We start from the raw sequence: 21,330 nt of genomic DNA on the forward strand, positions 1-21,330 counted from the left end.
AGGCTGCAACATTTTCTGCCCTATTGGGAGCCAAACAATTTGAAGAGGGTTTCAGTTGTAAGCAGGGATGGTTTAGGTTAAACACACATCAGCACTCCTTCCTAGGATTCAGGGTGTTTGGGAATGAGGGAGGTTGCAGCTGTTCCTGTCTTCAAAGATCTTCCTGTCATCTATGTAGAGTGACAGAAAGCTGAGCCTGTTGGGTGATGGGGGACTAAGCTGGCTGGTCTCAGGTAGACCATTTCTTTCAAGTCTGATTCTCTGCTTGAATTAGGTTGTGCTGTTGGCAGGTATATGAACAATGAACCAGAGAAGTGCCTGAGAGTTGGTTTGCATTTATATGTAAAGTCCATAAGGCTTGATGAATGTAAACAAGAGTCTCATCCCTGTCTCCTCAGTACCTGTGTCCTCTCTCTTCCTCTCCTATCTATCTTGGGGCAAGAGTTTTGTGAATTCTATGCAAGGAAGCCATGAAATGGGGTTCACTGGTTGAGTTCAGTTCCTGCACAAAAGCCTTCTCAGGCAGAGTCCTTCCTGGCTGGGCTGATCAGAATAGTCAGGACAGGATACCTCCCCTGGAGCTTTCTCCTTTCTGTCTCTCAAGTGGTCTGCAGCTGGTTGCCCATTCTGAACATGAGCATTTAAGCATGCAGCCAGGATTGTGAGCTAAAAAGGCACTGGGCTTCACGTTTGTCCATTTTGTGAGTGGTGGAGGGAGGAGGGCCCCTCAGGAATTGGGCTCACCAGGCCCTGGTCTTTAAGAAATCAGGCAGCGCTTTTAAGAGAAGCAGCATCCTGTGTCACTTTCCCCTCACCCTCCCATCTCAGGAACTTACTTTTGTAGGGTTAGCCTGGAGTTTGGTTGACTATAGGTGAAAACTAATTTTCTTATGGAAATGATGACGAGGCTAAACAATGTGTGTTAATGAGAACTGTGGGACTGCAGTACCTATTTACAAGGCTTTCTAGCTGTTAAAAAATCTGCTTTCTAATCTTTCTCCAGAACGTGAAACATACAAACAAAAGTTAGAGAAAGGTATCAGAAGTAAGATGTGTTCATTCATTCATTCATTCATTCATTCAACTTGAATGTGCTCAGTACTGGGATAACTTTAATGGGGAAAAACAAGACAAAATAATAAAACCTCTCTGAGCTTATAATTGAGAATTGAGATGTCTGAACATAGCTAAGCACCTGTGCAACAAAAAAGTAGGAGGTGGCTTGAGTTATTTTATTCATCTTGGTTTGAACATGGGATGCCCCATGTGCCTAGATTTCCCTTCAGTGGATATTCTTATGGCCTGTTAAGTTCTAAAATATTTTATGTGAATACTTTTGATGGAGATCTTTGAAAGGATATTCTCCTCTGTCTTAGGAAACAGAATTCACAGAGCACAGTCATTTGAATGGTTTGGTCCTAACTTGACCTTTCCTTGAATATCCCCCAACCTTTTCTAGTGGTTGGTGCTTCTTTCTTCCAAATCATTTCTCATTATGCCAAGTTCTAGCTGTTCTTACTGCATTGGAGCCTACTAGGCTATAATCATAACAAATTGAAGGGCAACTGGAGGGACAAGAAAATTGTTTTTAATGAGCAAGCTTAACTTACGGGTAATAAACCAGCTTGGTGGTTGGATTATTGTATGGACAACTGATGCCTATTTTCCTTTTTTGAGAGTGTTTTCCTTCCCTTAAATTGTATTTTGCATAATCATAGTTGTTGGATGTAACTTGTCTAAAGTAAGACAAAACTCTATAAGGTGTGGTGTCAAAGTGAGTGACACCATCTATAATGCTTTAAGAGTTTATGGAACAACATTCCCAATGGCTAGAAGGCCCCAGGAAAGGTTTCATAAAGATGAAAGTTAGCAGGACCTTGAGGTCAGTACCCGGACTTGATGAATTGAGGGGAAGTGTCCACATTATTGATAAATTTTCCAGGGGTATCAGCATCTTCAAGATCTATTTACATAACTCTTCTTGAGGTTATGAGTGATGTCCCATCATCTACCCTGCCAGCCCAGGCAGGGATTTGTTCTACAGAATCTTGGCTGGGACCCTTTTATATTCTGTAGGAAGCCATAATGTGTTTGATGGCTGCAATTGCTTCCTAGATTATGAGTGTGAATTACAGGACAGAAACTTGTACTCTGATGACATAAAATAAAAGAGTGTCACTAAACTTTTATGAGTACTTCAAAGACAGAGTAGGAAAACACTGGTTTCTTATCCTTCTGTGTAATCAGAGAACTATCCCCTTCTCTTGAGTCCAAATTTCCTAATACTTCAGAAGGGTTACAAAGTTACATTATAAAATCAGGAGAAATCATCAGGCATTGGCCTGTGTGGATATCTGTTATTAATTAAAAACATTAGGATCTTTTTCAATTTACCAATCCTTGGAAATTAGAGGAAGGCAAGGAAGGCCATACAATTGGGGCCAAAGATCTTACCATCTGATCCCACATTCTGCATCCACTTAAAATGGCAGGGTGTGGAACATATTGAGATCAGTTACTATTTCAATGAATTAACAATTATTTTAAAAATGTAAACCTTTTTAAATAAAATGTACAGCAAGACATTAGAAACCCTTCACTCAACCAACAACTCTTTATTGAGAAGCCTATCATGTCTTTTTGCTCAAGTTGAGGGATTAAGAAAAATTGGCATTCTCACCCTTCCAATAAAAATTCCCAGAAATGAAAGAATATATATAAGTGATGCTAGCAAACAAAAAAGGTTGTTTTTGTTTTTGGTACATCAGAAACTGGAGAAACCCTAAAGTATAGAAAATAGTCAAGATCAAATTGATGAAGAAAAAAAAAAAACCCACAAGTTTCAGATGTCCCTATAGAAAGATTGCTAAAAAAGTTTCAGACCTGGAAGTGGCAGACATGGGGCAGAAGAAAACCTGGAGTACATGACAGGGTAAGCATTTGGGGTTACTAAAAAGATAAGTCAGACAGGTGAATCCCTCCACCTCCTTAGGGCAGGCAGTAGGCAACAGATATTGGTTGGATGCTTGGTTAGAGAGACAGAACAGTGCCATGAGAACTCAGAATAAAGATGTTCATTTTATACTCCCTAATGTAGCACTTTACCAACAACAGGCACCTTCCCTCACTTACATTGGATAGGCCAAAGTAAAACCTGCCCCACAGTACATCCACTCCTTCCCTCTGTTGACCAGATTAATATGGACTTTATGGTACAAAAATAAGTATGTACCCAGAATACATCAAAAATGTGTGGAAAACCAATTCTGTGAAAAGAGGTACTGATTACAGTAAGCAAAAGTTCACACCCAAGGAAATTTTAATAGTGTAAAAAAACAAGATTTTTCTGGAGCTTTTGCAATAAGTACAGGCTTCAGATTTGTAAAAAATCTGCCAGAGATCTTAGAAACTTAAAATGTTCTCTCCTGCCCTAACCGGTTTGGCTTAGTGGATAGAGCATCAGCCTGTGGACTTACGGGTCCCAGGTTCAATTCCGGTCAAGGGCATGTACCTTGGTTGTGAGCACATACCCAATAGGAGTGTGCAGGAGGCAGCTGATTGATGTTTCTCTCTCATCAATATTTCTGGCTCTCTATCCCTCTCCCTTTCTCTCTGTAAAAAATCAATAAAAGATATATATTTTTATAAATGTTCTTTCCTGCTCCCTCCCCCTGCCTAAATATTAAAACCAACAAAAGGATTGGACCTACAGTGGACATGATTGAAGAATAAATTAATGAACTAGATGAAACTGAAGAAATCTTTTAAGTATATGATCTAAAAGATCATGCAATGGAAATATGGAAACAAAAGTTGGAACTGGAGAACATATTCAGATATTCCAGCATCTGTCTACACTAAGTTTCAGAAGATAGAATGGATGAAATTAAGAGAAGAAAATTTAAAAAAAAGAACACCAGAAAATTTGCAAGAAGATAGACAAGAAACAGCATAAGACAAAAATCCCAAGATTAAATAAGATAACCAAGTGAGAAATAGGATGAAAAAGACCTACAACTAGATACATCATAATAATAAAATAAAACTGCTTAAGAGAAAGAAAAGGAAAGAAAAAAATTTCTAGAGAAAGGGAAAAAGAAAAAAGATCATCTAAAAAAGAAGAGAGTGACAACAGATCTCTCACAGCAATATTAGACACAAAAAGGCAGTGAAACTGTATTCACAGTACTGTGGTATTGGGGAAGATATTGATCCTGAAATTGTATGCCCAGTTAAACTGTCACTCAAGTGTGAAGGTGAAAAAGTCATTTTGGACATTCTTGATTCCAAGAGTTTACTATTCACCGCTTCACTTAAAAAAAAAAAAAAAAAAAAAAAAAAAAAAAAAGCCTTACCCATAGAGAAGATCTTGTGCGTCCCTGTGGGTTCGCTGTATTAAAATGTGGAATGGGCATGGCATGTTGATAATATTCTCTCACTCCTCCTCCAACACCTTTGTCTCTGAAGCCTAAAGAGTTTTGGCTATCTGGCTGGGGTTTCTACCACCCTAGCAAATGTTTGCAATCTCTTAATTCTCAAATCCATCCCATGAGTGCTCAGAAAGGATGAGGCTGAGAAAATTGTCTGACTCCTGAGACTGATGCTCTGGATTACAGTAATCACACCTCTTGTCTTCTTCTGATTGGAAGCAGTACAATGGCAGGCCTAGATGGATCAGAACATCAGTCATATGCACAGCTGAGCAGAGGGAGACATGGCCTGGCCTTTGGGAATTCTGCCCAGTGGCCTGGCACTTTGGGACAGGGGAAAGACTGGTTAGGAAGAGGCCCGACAGCTTGGGAAGGAAGGAAACAAAAATGTTTTAGGAGGCTATAGGTACCAAAAGTCTGGGGAATCCACAAAGTGCTGCTTTAGGAAACCTCCTGGTAGGGGTCAGAGTCTGAGCTGGGGTACAACAGGTTCTGGCTGGGAAGTGGTATGGATCTTTTGTCAGGGTAGGATTTGGAAGCTTTCCTAAAAATCCATATATTATTGAAGAAATTCCCCCCACCTCCCTCAATTTCTATTCTTTGCATAATCATGTTTGAGAAAAGCATGAGGGACTAATATTCCCAGCCCAAGTTTGTGTCCTCCTGGTAGCTTCTCCTGTGGAGGTTGGGCCTAGCACTGTGTGGAGCAGAGCACTTCTTGATCTTCCCTTCACCTAGATGGACCTTCATCACATGGTTCCCCCAGCTCTCTAAATCAGAGAGAGGCTAGAAATCACCCAAGCAGAATGGACTGTCTTCAGAAAACCCCCAGCACCTTGGCTAATATTTTTTAGGCCTTTTATTGTAATTTCATAGACTGTGCAATCTAGTAAAGGACCCTTTTAAAAATACATAATTAAATTTATTTCAGAGAGCAAGGGAGAGGGAGGGAGGGATATAAACATCAGTCGTAAGAGACAATCATTGATCAGCTGCCTCCTGCCCACCCTCTAGTGAGGATTGAGCCTACAACCCGGGCATGTGCCCTGACTTGGAAGTAAACCATGACCTCCTGGTTCATGGATCTATGCTCAACCATTGAGCACACTGGCCAGGCAAGTAGGGGACCCTTGAAGCTATGTGTCCTATCCCCTGATTCTATTTCCTCTTATTAGTGTTCTCTCCACTTAAAAAAATACCCACAAGAGGCAGCCACTGTAACAGTCTTGGGAAGGCTTTCCTGAATTTTACTTGCTCTTGGCCAAGGAAGGTGAAGTTGCTCCCCTGTAGATCCTCTGATCTTGGGGAAAGAATAGTCTGATAATTTTCCCCACCCTCCAAAAAGCATTGAATGCACATGGCCTGATGCCCTTTGTAGCCAGGAATAAAAAGGTCTCTTGGTTCTTGAACCTGCTGTACAGAGTTTTTATATGGTACACATCTTTCCCTCCTACCTGTATGTAATCCTACACTTGCCCAGCATGTGTAGGTCCTGATGTTATGTGGCAGCTTTGGCCACAGCATAAACTGAGTTTTCCAGAAGTTAAAAAAAAAATATCAATGTCTTCCATACCTGCATATATAGTATGCAACCCAGAGTGACACTATTTGGAACAGTTACTAAACAGATGTGACAGAAAGAGCTGCAGCATAATACAGGGTGACAGGTGCCATTTAGATGGCTAGCCTGTCTAGAGCCATTGCCAGGCTGACAGTTACTTCGGCCTCTGGAAGGGGATGCACTCCTACACATGTAGTTGTGCCTGACAGTCTAAAGTAACAGCTGATGCAGTTTTGCTGAGCTAAGTGGGTCACATCCAGCCTTATGCCGCATGCTATTGTGCCCATTTATTGAGGCCTATGATGAGCCTGGTTCTGGGGTAAGCACTTTATAGCAACCATGAACAATACTTTTACCAGACCAAAATCATTCCACAGATAAGAAATTTTGAACTCAGAGAAAGTCTTAAGTCACAGAGTTAAAATATCAGACTGTGGATTTTAAATCAGGTCAGTGCCTTCTGAGGTCTGTGCTCCTTCCACTGGTGGAGTGGGGAGGCATGGGCCTCAATCCCTTACTAGGGTGCGACTTGAATTTTTTAATCTCCCTGAGCCACCCTTTCATCACCTATATGATGGGGAGAGCAATGCAGCTAACCCCTGGGGTTGGTATGAGGATTCAGTGGGGCAATGTGTATAATGCAGTTAGCACATTGCCTGGCCTGAAAAAGGCACATGGCCTGTAGTCACCATTTGAGGTCACCATGCTTGCTCTCCCTCTGAGACTCTAGGAGAGAACAACTGTACCCACAGGAGACACTTTGCCAGCAGCATTTCCATCCCAGGAGAGGAAAACCCTTTCCTCTGGAAACCACAGCTGCATTTTAATTAAATGGATACCTGGATGGTCCAAGAAATCAAAGCCAGCCACTCTTCTCTTGCTGTGTGGTTTTAAAATGTCACCTAACATTCACATAGTTTTTTTCTGTGGAATAACTTGAATAATCCCTGAGTGTGAGAGGTGTGCTGTGATGATAGTGGACTTCTGCTTCCCTGAGGTGAATAAGCCACAGAGTGGACTGCCCTTGGTAAAAAGGGGCTTTGGCTGGCTACTCTAGGTACCCAGACCATCATCCATAGCTACCATTGTGTCTGCAGGATGACAGTACATTAATTTGAATATGTTTGAAACCAAGAATCATTAGACAGGTAGAAATTCTACTTATGAGTATCTAGATACATAAACTGAGTCAAAGAGAAATGATTTTTGGATAACCTGCTGATCTACACTATTCATGCTTTGACACGGATCTTTGAGAACAGATGGGGTTATGTTGACTATAGCACAGTAGTCTGTGTGATCCAGAAATCCAGTGGTCCCCCACATTGGAGCTCTGTCCCTGATAGGCAATAGGGGAATCTAATAGTGACTATTTGTAATGGCTGCTGGGGTATTGCCTTTGAGACTGCAGAAGTCAAACAGCACTCTTTAAAAAAGAGAATTCCTCTGGAAAGTCTTAACCACAGCCCAGTGCAGGTGTAGATGTTATAATCAACTCTACGTGCAGGCCTCCTTTGTGAATCTCTGACCTGAAACTTTCCATTCCATCACTCCTACGAGTGGGAGGGACATTCTACTCTCCTGCCTTCATTTTGGCCATTGGCGTTGAATTTGGGTGTGAGATGCATGTGACCAGCTTTTGTTGTGATTGGGTGAATTCACACCATGCATAAAATGACAAAGCAGAGAGGGTGGGCATATAGGGCTTGTCTTATGCAAACCCATTATTTTAATAAAGAGGTAATGGGCCCAGAGAGGTAGAGTAACTTTCTCAAGGCCACCCTGCTGTTTAATGGCAGAGTTGGGATTGGGGCACAGGCCCGCTGACCCCTGCAGTGATGCTCTTTTCCCACACCACACTACATGTCTATCTTATGCGAATAGACATAGTCTTCTATGAAGAGATGTTGGGAAGAAAACTCAGTTTTATTAAAACACTGTTTCTCCCAAACTGTGCTAAATGTGTCATCTTCATTGGCTCATTTGATTCTAACAGTCCCTCTGCTAAAGAGAGAGGCCCATTAAGCCATTTTAAACAGCAAAACAGTGAACTTACTGGTCTGTCTGTAGGTTATAAAGCCCCTACTCCTTCTCCCAGTCTCTGCCTATGGCTCCTTCCCCTCACCTCTTTCCCCCTTGGGCTTCTCTTACACTTTGAAGCACCCTCTGATAGACTCAAATGGGAGGTGTTAAATGGGAAGGTTACCTTGTGTTAAGTGGGAAAGTCTGAATACAGCAGATATTGATTTAAAAGGGAGCCAACAAGACTGTCTGCAGAGCAGGGGAGAGTGGTTTTCCAGGTGGTGGTGTTTTTATTAGGCACTATGTACAAACAGCAGTGGCATTCCATCATCACATAGGGACAGCCTTCTCAGAGAAAAGGCACTGAGGGTGACCCCACAGGTCTGAGTCTTTTTTGTGGTCATTATACCTGCATGACAGGTGATTGATGCCAATTTTTATCCTTATTGTTTTTCAGACCAAGAACCTCTTGGTAACATCAAATTCATGCCATGCTGCCCAGCGCTTGGAAGCAATCTGGTATCACTCCAGGGAACTATCCCATGTCTCAGCTTCTCTCATGAACCCTGTCCCAGCCATTGTAAAAGCACTTGGTGAAGGAAACAACTTTAGAAAAAGGATTGTATCTCTTATATCATTGACCTGACTCCTCAAGTGCCTGATCCAGGGCTTAAATGTTGTTTTTATTTTTTCTTAGTAGGTATTTTTGCACTTGACATTACAAGAGAGAAGAAAAAAGGTTGGATTTGTGCCAAGAGTTCAAGCTACAGTCTGAGAAATCAAATTTTGTTATGACAATATACACTGAGTGGCCAGTTTATTATGATTTCTGAACACATAATAATCTGGCCACTCAATATATATATATATATATATATTAGAGGCCCAGTGCATGATTTTGTGTATGAGTGGGATCTGGTCAGCCTGGCCAGGGGGAGGGGACATGGGCGGTTGGCTGGCCTGCCTGCTGGTTAAACTCCTGGTCAAGGGGACAATTTGCATATTAGCCTTTTATTATATAGGATATACACTGAGTGGCCAGAATATTATGCGCTCAGAGATCATAATAATCTGGCCACTCAGTGTGTATGTGGAAGAACATTTATTGCAATATTGCTTAGAATGAGAGGAAACTAGGCATGATATGAAAGTCCATCAGTAGAGTCTTGATTTTAAAAAATCTGGTTTATTCACACAGTGAGACATCAAATAGCTTCTAAAAAATAATAACTTGGATTTATATGTAATGACCTGAAAAGAAATTCAGCTGGATAATGTATACAGTATGATTCCACTTTTACACAACATATGCTAAGAGCACATGCTCATAGGTATATGAGCACATTTGTATGAGCAAAAAAATGGAGGATACACAGCAAAATGTTAATGTTACCCTAGAGGGGTACAGTTTTAAATTTGAGAAAATCTAACAAAGCTTAAATTAAAATAACAAAGCCTCTGGGAAGAGAAGAGATCAGGATAGTTAAATGGTCCAGAAAGGAAGCAGATGGAACCAAGAGCAGCTTTGTTTAACCATCTCAGCTCATTGTGCATTTTCAGGCTGGGCCAACCCTGAATCACCAGAAACCAGCCCCGCACTAGGGCAGATCACAATGTGTTATGCCCCTTGTGACCTCAGTGCATAATCAGGGGGCAAGGCTGCAAAACTATTTATTTATGAAAGTTTTGGAAGTGCACAAGAACTTTAATATCTTGATAAAGACTATGTCCCCAGCCTTACTTGATTGGAGGCTACTTTACTTCTTATCCAGGAACTACAGCCCCCAGAGTCTCCCTGTCCACACCAATACGTACTTTTCACAGAGCCTACCTGACTATAAGCCATTGATTATAGCTACATTTAACCTATAAGAATTAATCCATATTATGTCTTTTCAGTTTTTTACTCTAGAACACCCAGCACAGTGCTTGTTTCATAGTAGTTGCTAATTGAAGAAAATGTATATTGAGTTATTGCACCAGACAGACGGAATTGATTTTTTAGCTTATTTTGAGGTGTTCAGGTGAGATTTTCTAGAAAAAAGCAATCCTTTAATGAAAGATTTGAAAAGGAGGAAATGAGAAAGAATGCAATCAAGAGGTAAAAACTAATTTCTGATGTGACAGCATTTAACAAATATTTCAGTGTCTTTAGGGCTCTGTTATTATTCCCCCTTCTCCAAAGAAGTTTGGGGTCCCATCACAAGTCATTGAGAAAATGTTTAAATGTCTTTTGGGTTCTTCTCAGAGGCTGTGAGAGAAAGGCAGGTAACAATAGTCTAATATTCAGCTTTTTAGGGGCATAAAACACCAACGACAAAGCTGTTAATACAGAATTATTAAGAAAATGCCTCCTGACATGCTAGAAAAAAAATACTCAAACAATATCATATCCAGAACAACTCACCAGAGTGAGTTGATTCAACGTTATCAGAGCAAGGAAGAAATAACATTATGGTTTTAATGGCCAAGAAAAACAAAACAAAACAAAAATTACTTTGCAGACATTGGTGGTACTCTTGCAAGTTGTTTTTTAGAACATGGTTTAAGAAATAACTAAGTCTTCAGCTAGAAAACATTTAGACTGTGGAGGCTTGGGAGGACCCGAGATGGTGACTTAAGTAAACACCTAAACTGCGGCCATGCACAACCATTTCAAAACTACAATTAAAAGACAAAATGTCTATTACCCAGAGACAAGTGAGAGCTGGCTGAGTGGAAGTTCTACAACTAGATGGAAAGAGAAATGAGCATTCAGTGCACAAATGCTGAAAAGCTGAGGTACGGGGGCGCACACGATTTAGGCTGGCGGGGATCCTGGCTGGCAGCGGGCATTGCTTTCTTCAACCCTAAGGGGAGGTGCATGGGACCCAAACTCCTAGGGGGAGATGCTGGACTGTCTGCCATCGGGTCGGAAAGTTAGGGTGGCTTGCTTGCAGAGCTTCATGAGGAGTAATTATTTGCTGCGCTGGGGCACGAAATGTGGGGACACAGTTAGAGGCGCAGGACAGCTGGCTGCTAGCCATTGCTGTTAGCCACGCCCTAGCCTAGTGATGCCCTGAGACCCTGCCCCACACAACCTACAAACTCACCCAAGCTCCAAACAGCGGCTTTTGCATATGAATGGCTTTCACAATCACCGCTTAACCTAGCAAATTTGCAAACCGGTTCAGACAGCTCTATAATCTACAAATCCCAAGCAGGGAGAAGAGGACTGTAGCTCCTGAAAGGTGACCTCAGACAGTAGCCGACCTGCACCCCATTGGAGATCCACAAGCCATTGTACCTAGTGGACAGTGTGAGACACAGATTTCAACTCCTCACATCCGCAAGTGACACATTCAAGAGATAGACTCAGTAAGCACCAAAGCCCCACTGAAACAAGTCCTGCACCATAAGTGTGTCTCAAAAACAGCAGTTCTTCCTTTATAAACACAGCGGGATCCCTCAGCCAATTGGCCTGGAGGACAATTCCTCCCAGTGTACCAACAGCAATCAAGACTTAACTACACCAAGATTTTGCACTCAGCCCACAAAGGGGTGTACCAAGACCGTCCACCTCAGGTGATTGGGGAGGCTAAGCTACTGGCCCTTATAGGTTACCTACCACACAAAGCCACTCCATCAACACAGGGAAGCAGCCAAAATGCAGAGACACAGAAGCATGTCACAAATGAAAGAAATGGAGCAAAGCAAACTACGGGATGACATAGAGTTCAAAACCACATTTATAAAGTTATCAAGTATCTTCTAAAAACTTTATGAGAGCTTTAAGGACCTTAATGAGAATGAAAAAAAAAAAAAAAGGAAAAGGACCAGTCAGAAATTAAGCATACACTGAAAGATTATACAGAAACTCAACTGAACATACACCAAGAATCAAACCAAAGATCTGAAATATGAGGAAACAAAAAACACTCAACCAGAAAAACAAAAAGAAAAAAGAATCCAAAAATCTGAAGATAATGTAAGGAGCCTCTGGGACAACTTCAAGCGTACCAACATCAGAATTTTTGGGGTGCCAGAAGAAGAGAGAAAGCAAAATATTGAAAACCTATTAGAAGAAATAAAGAAAACTTTCCCCACCTGGTGAAAGAAATAGACTTACAAGTTCAGGAAGCACACAGAACCCCAAAGAAGAGGAATCCAAAGAGGACCACACCAAGACACATAATTATTAAAATGCCAAGAGCAAAAGACAAAGAAAGAATATTAAAAGCAGCAAGAGAAAAATGGTTAGTTACCTACAAGGGAGCACCCATACAATTGTCAGCTGATTTCTCAACAGAAACTATGCAGGCCAGAAGAGAGTGGCAAGAAATATTCAAAGTGATGAATAGCAAGAACCTACAACCAAGATTACTCTACCCAGCAAAGCTATCATTCAGAATTGATGGTCAGATAAAGAGCTTCACAGACAAGAAAAAGCTAAAGGAGTTCATCACCACCAAAGCAGGATTACATGAAATGCTGAAGGATATTCTTGAAGAAAGAGAAGAAGAAGAAGAGGAAGAAGAAGAAGAAGAAGAAGAAGAAGAAGAAGGAGGAGGAGGAGGAGGAGGAGGAAGAGGAGGAGGAGGAGGAGGAGGAGGAGGAGGAGGGGGAGGAGGAGGAGGAGGAGGAGAAGAAGAAGAAGAAGAAGAAGAAGAAGAAGAAGAAGGTAAAGATAAAAATTATGAACAACAAAAAGACATCAAATACATACCTACCAACAAGTGAATCTAGAAATTAAGTGAATAAAAAGTTTTAAGAACAGAATGGACTGGTGAATATAATGGAATCAGGGACATAGAAAGGGAGTGAACTGACAATTCTCAAGAGGAAGGGGGTCTGAGGGGTGTGGGAAAAGATTGGACAAATGTCTTATACTTATGGATGAAGACATGGCCGGGGGGTAAGGACAGGGGTGGGGTGAGGAATTAGGGAGGGGAGATATTGGGGGGGAGTGGAACACCTATAATAATCTGAGCAATAAAGATTTATTAAAAAAAAAAAAAGACTGTGAAGGCTTTTGCACAGATGTGGGGCTGCCTGCAGCCTAGGCAGCCAAGGAAGTATTGGTTGGCTCCTGAAGTAGAGCCTACCATACCTAGTCTTCACCTTCTGGAGGGCTCAGAGATGAGACAGTTATGCAGTCACAGCATGGGGCAGGTGGACCCCCTAGAGGCTTTGCTCAACCTTCTAGGGTTTGTAGCAATAGCTATGCCAAATAGTCTAACTGACCCTTCTAGTGACAGGAATCTCACTTTTTTCTGTGGCATCTCATAAATTTGGATAACTTTTCCAATTACAGCCCTCCCCAAGAGTCTCATTCCAACCTTTGCATGCTGGCTCAACCATCAGCACAACTTTACTCATGGTATTTGTGGCTTTCAAAAACCTTTGTATTTGAAATGGACCTTTTTATAATTGGGTATGCTTATAGCTTTGGGGACCCTTTCTATAACTTAAGGATCTTCTTTCTCTGTTGGTATTTTTATCTTCTCAAAATATATTTATCTGATTGTCATCAACCATAAATGCCCATTAAGATCACTCTGGGACCTAAAAAAATTCCTGGTGTCGAGGACCCATTAAATCATACTCCTTGCATGTGGAACTAAAGCACTGGTGTTTTGAAAGCTGCTCAGATGATTTGGCTATGTAGTCAAGGTTGAGAACCATTGCTTTGCTTCCAGAAACTGGTTAACCTCTTGAAAGTCATACTTCGGAATAAGGCATCTTAGATTCGAACCTGGACTCTACCACTTGGCAATTCTCTGATTTCTGTGTCCTAATCTGTTATGCAGTGATAAGAACAGTACCTACTGCAATGACTTTTTTTTTCTTCTTTTTTTTTTCTTCTAAGCTATGTACTCAGTAAAGATAGTCACATGATTCATTAATGATTGATTAATTTGCTCACTTCCTCATATTTCCAAGTCTGGAAGCAGTTAAAATACATAAGTGCTCTTGGGATTCTTTCATTATTGACTCACACCTAATAGCCAATCACCAAGCAAGCAAGTCACGATTTGATTATATGTGCTCAGGAAAACAGTCCAAGAAATGTAGATCTTGAAGTATTTTCTTGTTGTGAGGTTCCTGTGCTTGATTCCTCTTGAACTTGACGTGTTTCTTAGATGACAGGCTGTGGATGCAGACATGATGCTACATCAATTTGCCCATTGGTGGATTCTTACACAGAATCCTGGAAATAAAGAGAGATTCAGTTAATGCATCTTCGCCTTCATTTCAGCTGATCCTTATGGATTGTCTTAAGCTCATCTAGAACTGAATCAAGCTTCTCATCAAGAGCTTTCAACCCATATTTGTTCCCTTGCGCGCCTTTGAGTGTATCCACTAGTTGTAACAACACGCTCTTGATATTGCATCCTTACTCCATGGCTTGAACTTGAGCAGCCTCCATAAAGACTCTGACTTGACTGGCCACTTTCTCCAGTGCATCCTGGCTCAGATTCAAAGATACTGATGCTCCTGTCATCTTGGTAACCTCCATGGAACAAGGAGCTGATATGGCCCGCTTCCTCTTGATGCTCATCTCAATGACTTCCTGAGCAGTTGTCGTCTCTTCCTCTCGACCCTCTTGAATCATTCTTGTTGCCTTCCTTCTTGCACTGGCTTTGGTCCTTGGAGCTTGACCTGACATTCTAAGTCTCCTTTCTCCAGTTTGTCCCTGCAATGACTGTTGAAAGACTGCTTGAGAGCACAGTAAAACTAGAAGAGTCTCTACGGTGTAATAAGTGCTCTAGAAGTTTGTCAGAACCTAGGACAGGGCCTAGCAAATGTTAACACAATATCTGTGCTATTACCATAAGCCAAGCATTGTTCTAGCACTTCACAGGTACTATTCAATATGTTGTGTTGATTAGGTTAAGAAAAGTGACATAGCAAAATATGCTTTGGGAACTCTTTACTTAGTAGAACTTATTGTCTCAGACTGCCCATTTAACTCATGTCCTGTTGAATTCCCTATACCTTGCCATCTCACATTTCTTCTTGCTCCCCATGAAAATCCCTTCCAAAGTTCTACAAAAGTCCTGTACATTTCAAGACATTCAAGGTGACTAAATTAAGCACTTCTCAATGATCAGATCCATATCTTTTGTTGCCTCTTGCCAAGCCCAGTGCTTACTGATGAGCTAGGCATGCCTTTCTTCGAAGAATGACTATGATAAATTAATTAACCTAATATACTTATGCAAGAGAGACAAAGAAGACTGAATTCTTATGAATGGTAGAGATGGTAAGAAATACAACAAAATACCTACTATGTGTTAAGCATGTCTCATGCATCACACAATTTTTAAAACCCTAGAAAGATGGGTTTTTAGGTAACCTTTTGCTGTGTAAGAACACACCACCCCAAAATGTGTCATAAAGTAACAACTATTTTGCTTGTGAATTTGTAATTAAATGGAAGCATAGCAAAGACAACTCCTCTCTGCTCTAAAATGTCTCAACAGAGGACTGGAAGATCCTCCTCCAAGACAGTTCACTTGGCCCTGGATGGCATGGTTCAGTGGTAGGCCTTGGTTCATGCACTAACGGGTTTGATTCCTGGTCAGGGGCCTGTGCCTGGGTTGCAGGTTAGATTCCTAGCATGGTACGGTTGGGGTATGTGCAGGAGATAGTCAATGGATGTGTTTCTATCACATTGGTGGGTGTTTCTCTCCTTCTCCTTTCCCTGGCTCCCATTTCCCTTATTCCCTCCCTCCCTCATTCCTTCTATTCTCTCTCTCTCTCAAAAAAAAAAAAAAAAAAAAAAAAAAAAGGAAAAAATATCTTCAGGAGAGGATTAACAACAAAAAAGACAGCTCCCTTGTCCTCCAGCCATGATGGAACCACTTCACTGGCTGACTCTGGGTTGAATGGGTTGGAATAGAAAATTCTTGCCACGAGAATAGCGCTCTCCATCCCAGCCTCTCCATTCCCCATTCCAAGGGGAGCAGTGTCTGTGCTTGGGGAGAAGCCAAGCAAAGCAAAAGATTTCAACAGAGAACAGAGGAAACACACCCACTGGGGTTCTCATAGCAACATAATCATGCACAGGCAGCAGCCTATTTTGGTGGGAGCTTGTCTCAGCTCCCCTCCTTCCCAGTTAGTCACAGAATGGCAGGCAGAGGCAGTGTGGGGTGGGGTCAGAGGAGAGGACTGAAGTCAGAAGGCTGGAGAGCTGCTCTCAGAAATCCCCATAGCTGGCTGAAGGGTCAGGAACAAATGACCTTATTTGTAAAATGAGAGGTTTGGGCTAAAGAGCTGTGAGGATACTTTCCTTTCTGGTTTTCCTTGATTGGGCAAGTACTAGGACTCTCCTGGTAGGGGATCAGCTGTCTCTGAGAAAGATACCTAAAGAAAATGGAGTTCATTCTTTAGATTTAAAGTCATTAGATTTCACCTTATTTATCCTCCTACCACTTTCTGCAAGTTGGTGGGATGTGAAAGGGAAGGAGAATGACCAGGTGTTGCCAAATCCTCTGCTCACTCACACTCCCAACACTAATACAGGTCTGTGGTGTGAGAAAGAAAAAGGTTAAGGAGATTAAGTTCTTTTTTTTTCTTTCTTCTAATTTATTTGTTCCTTCATACACACACACACACACACACACACACACACACACACACACACATATATTCTGGCCTCTTTTCCCATTCTCTTTTCACTTCTCTTACTATCCATCCCTTCCTCTCCTTCCTTCACTTATTGCAATGTGTTCTCTCTTTTCCTTAGAACCAGGTGATGAAGGCATCCTTAGATTCCAGCCCATTTCAATGGATTCTGGGGTTAGTTGAGGACAATCAAGTTCACATTTCCTGGCTGCCAAAGGTGATGTTCAAAAACAGATAGGACATGCACAGAGGACTGATCTTCCCATGTAAGTACAGGGATGAAGAGAGGAGAGCCAGGATGCTCAGGGAGCATCTTTGAGGTCCCTGTTCATGACTTGTGGGCTGAAAGCTTGAAAGTGCAGCGGTCTTTGAAAGAGCCGGCTTGAGTGGCCTGTTGTAATGGGAGAGACAGAGTAGGATTCTCCCCCGTGCCTTATTCTGATTCCCACCAGTTGACAGATGGCCAGTAAGAAGGGAGGGGGAAAAGCTCTCAAAGTAAAGACAGGAATGCATTGTATAAAAATTCACACCCCCTGCTGCCGCCCAAACTCCCTTTAAAAAGGATCAAGAGAATCCTAATGGGTATATGACACCCTCCCTCTCTCCATAAAAAGGACTTCAAAATCTGGTGACAAGGGGGGAGGGGTGAAGAGGGAGAAGAGAAATGGGTTTGTGGGGGTGGAAGTCAGGGAGAATTAGGTTAGGGGGAGCAGGACATCAGGCTCTTCCATTTGACTTTCTTCCGCCCTCTTTCCCCAGCCACCTCTGACTGAACCTTCGCCCCACCCTCTTACCCTGAGGGAGGCTTGGAGCCCCAAGCGCCCTGGGGAGGGAGAGAGGGAGAAAGGGGAGACCATGACATCATACTTAGTCTTAGAGTTGAAAGAGTTAAGGACCCTCCTTCCTCCAGACACCTTCCCCGTTTGCTCCGCAAACCCTTCCCCAAGGAGGGATCCAGGGATTGGCAGAGGAGCAGGAGAGTTGGGGTGGGGGCAAGGTAACCATGGCCCAATCTTGCCCAGAGCTTGTCCTCTGTGGGAGGACGCACACGCGGGTCTAAGAACCTGCAAGAGTCCTGCTTTGGCGCCTGCTTTCTCCGAGCTCCCCGCGTGGCCCTGCAGCGTCCGCGCAGCCCTTGCCCCCGTGCAAGCTGTCCGCAGCGCCGCCGGGGAGCGGAGGCGGTCCAGAGACCCTCGCAGCAGGCGGAGGGGGCGGGCCGGGGGCGCTGGGAGCTCTCAGTCTGCGCCCAGCCTGCTCCACCGAACCTCCTTCCCCGCCCCCACTCACCCGGCTCAGCCCCTAGGAGAGACGCGCAGGAAGCGTGTTGCTTCGCCCGGCGGATCCACAGAAGTTGAGAGGAGTTGGTGGCTGCCTCGGGCCCGCGGACTTTGCGAGCAGCCGGGGAGAGCGCCGCCGCCGCCGCCGCCACCGCCGCCGCCGCCACCGCGGAGCCTTCCGGGCTGCCTCCCTCCTCCCCAGCCGCAGCGCGGGCGGAGAGGGGCGGGGAGGGGGTCGGGCGCGCCAGAAGAACTTGAAACTGTGCGAAGGAATCCGAAGCAGATGAGAAGGGAGGAAATAAAACAAAGTGGAGACTAAGGAAAGACTCCACTGTGCTTGATTGTATCGGCTGACGCTCCGGCAGAGGGGCTGGGTTGGGCTTTTTTTTTTTTTTTTTTTAATTTTTATTCCTCCCTCCCATTCTCTCGCTTTCTTTCTCTCTCTCTCTCATTTAAAGCTACACTAGCTCTCTCTTTCTCTACTATCTGTGTATCACCAAACCCTTGCTGGCTCTTATGGGCATGAAACACTCCTCCCGCTGCCTGCTCCTAAGGAGGAAAATGGCGGAGAACGCTGCCGAGAACACCGCCGAGGTAAGGAGGCGAGCGGCCGGGCGCCCCGCGACCCCGGCTGGCTGCCCACCCGACCGCCGCGCCGCCGCTGTCGCTGCTGCTGCTGCCGCGGCCGCTCAACACCTAGAGCCAAACTTTCTCCAGTTCCATCCGTCAGCTGTGTGTGTGTGTGTGTGTGTGTGTGTGTGTGTGTGTGTCTGTGCGCGCGCGTGTGTTGGGGTGGGGGGAGAGCCAGTGTATGTCTCAGGTCCCCCTCCTTTTGAAAATGCAAGAGTCGCGCTCACCCCATTTTTCTCTCCTAACACCCGCTGCTTGCTTCTCTTTTCCCCAAGTCCCAATTCCTGGGCAGCTGCGCTCCCTTGCCCTCTCCCCTGCTCCGTTAGGGCTTCCGAGTTCCGGCTTTGTGCAGAGCTGGGACGGATAATCCTGGGGCCAGGTCTGCTCCCTGCAGTGCCTTGACCATCTCCAGAGCTGTCTCAGCTTTACCCTTCAAGCTCGAGTCCCTGAGCTACCGGTCCCCGCAGCACCGCGGGGACCTCCCAGCCGTAGGGGTCAAAAGCTGGGCTGGCAGTGGGACTTGGGCACCGCCAACAGACCACCCGGCTCAGTTTGGGGCCATGGAGATGTCTGAAATCCTCATACTATTTTAGAGCCTTCTCTGGGGCGCTAAACCCAGGGAGGGAGCGCGAGCGCGACCACCTTCAGGACCAGGGACAGCGCCCGCTCCTGCCGCAGCGGAGCCCGCACCGCGGTGACAGCGGCTGCGGTGGTGGAGGTAGTGGTGGTGGTGGTGGTGGTGGTGGTTGCTCGCCCCCAGGGCTGCAGCGTCAAATGGGTCTGCAGTCATTCATCCCGCAGCAGCTTTTGAATGTTGCTCTAGCTCCTCAAATTGCGCTCATGCCCCCGCCTTTGGATGCCCGATAGCTGCCCTTTCTCTACTCTTGAGTTGGCCCTGAGCCGCAAAGAGCCCTACTGGGTTTTGTGTCCCAATACTGGCCGCTCTGTTCTCTGGCCTCGCACTGACCCTTGCTATCCTTACAACTGGATTAGTCCGTAAGTTCTGGGCACCTGTAGTCACGAAGGGGATCAGCGTGGGCAGTCCCCTTACCTTCCTGGAGAGCGGTGAGCCGAGGTGGGGGCGGAGTGGGGTAAGTGTGTGATCATTCCTTACTCGGCGGCAGGAGAAAGGCAGGGAGTGAACTCTCCAGGCTCTATTAATAGCCGGCTGTCTGGTGGGGCTGCCATACAGTTCACATATGGTTACCCATATGAAGCGTGGGGCAGGGATGAAGGTGTGGCGCGGGGATTGTCCCTCTGTCTTTCTGGGATGCAAAAAAAGGTGCAGAGACCCTTCCCCAGAGGTCTGAACTGCAGCTAACACCTGCCCCCACAGCGTAGGCAGCAACGCTTTTAACAATTCCATTTTCTAAGAGACTAGAAGCAGCATGCATCTGGCAACTGTCGATTTGGAAACAAACACGCTCTGGGGCTTGAAAACAGTGGGGTATTCAGTAGCTAACGCCCTCTCCTTGAGTTAGGGCAAAGCCAATAGAGTGCGATCCCCAGGACGCTTGCTCTCCCCCACTCCTCCCCACCAGAGAGCAGACATTGAGAATGATGTGTAGTGCAAGGCTCTTAGCCTCACAGCGGAGAGTTAGCCTTACCAGTAGCCTCGCTCTCCTCTCTCGGATCACCCACCCGCGGAAGAGGTTTCTAAAAATAGCTCAAGGAGTCAAGGCTGCGCGTCTGTGAAGTGTTGGACTAGCAGCACGTAGCAGTCCGTACTGCCAGGTGGCTGGAGCGCTGAAAGCAAGAAACAACCCCCTCGCGCCCCCAACCCCCACCCTGTCCCTCTCAGTTCCTAAAAAAAGTTCTTTAGAGTCTGTAGCTCCCGAACCTGGCTGTTGGCAGACCCATGCTGAGTTCCTCAGTGTGCAGGAGCCTCTGCTGAGTCCCCACCTCAGCCAGGGTTAAAGGCGTCCATCGCAGGGTTAAAGGCGTCCATCGCAGGCATAACAACACGCGCCAGGCTATTTTTACTGCTTCCTCTGCGATTCTGCGCTCCCCCTTCTCAGCAGTTGCACATGCCAGCTCTGCTCAAAGCATCAATGAAAATAGCAGTAGAGGCTCTGAGCTCCTCTGAGGGGGGGCGGCGGGGGAGAAACCAAAAAACAAAAACGTTGCACAGAGTGGCAGTGGGTGGGACAAACCGAAGGGGGCTGCTTAAAGGGGAATGAGTCTGGGGTTCAGTTTTTGAGGAGGAGAGGAATTCAGACCTACTTGATGTTCAAACATGCCCAATGAAGCCATCCAGGCAATGTGACAATCACTTGTGTGTGTCTCCTCCCCCCCGCCCCCACCGCCCCAGGAAATGGCTGTTTGAAATGCCAGCACTAGAGCAATACTTCTAAAGTGGGGAATTGTAGGTTTGCCTGCATGTATGGTGGGAGAGAGAGGCAAGGATGCCTCTGTGGTGCTTCTGTGTCTGTGCTGCTCTGATGGTGGTAGTGGTTCCTGTTCTTAACTGGACATGTCTTTGTGAACACGGACTCGTATTAGGAACAATTAGGTACCCCAGCACTAAAGATGGAGACCACCAGGCCCCTGCTCTCCAGATCTTCAGTGTGGATAGTGGTGCCAGATCTTCAGATAATTCTGTATCACCTTTTCCTGCCCTTTGGTGGTGTTGTTTGCAAGCACCTTACCTCCCTTCATCCTCACAATAATCTTGTGAGGTAAGCAAAGGTTAGTATTTTTTGTCCCCACTCTACAGTTGAGGAAACTGAGGCTGAGAGGTCCAGTGATTTCTGAAAGTCACCTGGCAGGCAAAGCCAGTCTTGGAATACAGTTTGATCCC

At 44.7% G+C, this 21,330-nt stretch overlaps 1 protein-coding gene and 1 pseudogene across 2 annotated transcripts in view; one reads left to right on the forward strand and one right to left on the reverse strand.

The window, feature by feature from the left end:
• The window catches only part of LOC311619692 (ras-related protein Rab-11A-like), a 42,471-nt pseudogene extending 27,863 nt beyond the window's left edge, over positions 1–14,608 (reverse strand). Inside the window, exon 1 of the transcript in view lies at positions 14,435–14,608. The product of the transcript in view is annotated as a ras-related protein Rab-11A-like (transcript). The remainder of the gene's footprint in view (positions 1–14,434) is intronic.
• Positions 14,609–17,603: 2,995 nt separating this feature from the next.
• Positions 17,604–21,330, forward strand: part of PRMT8 (protein arginine methyltransferase 8) — an 87,507-nt gene continuing 83,780 nt past the window's right edge. The window contains exon 1 of the mRNA XM_084878441.1: positions 17,604–18,494. Coding sequence (XP_084734567.1) covers positions 18,417–18,494 — 78 coding nt within the window. The 5' untranslated portion in view covers positions 17,604–18,416. The remainder of the gene's footprint in view (positions 18,495–21,330) is intronic.

The sequence above is a fragment of the Pipistrellus hanaki genome (genome assembly GCF_964339955.1).
Source record: "Pipistrellus hanaki genome assembly, chromosome: 3".
Taxonomy (NCBI): domain Eukaryota; kingdom Metazoa; phylum Chordata; class Mammalia; order Chiroptera; family Vespertilionidae; genus Pipistrellus; species Pipistrellus hanaki.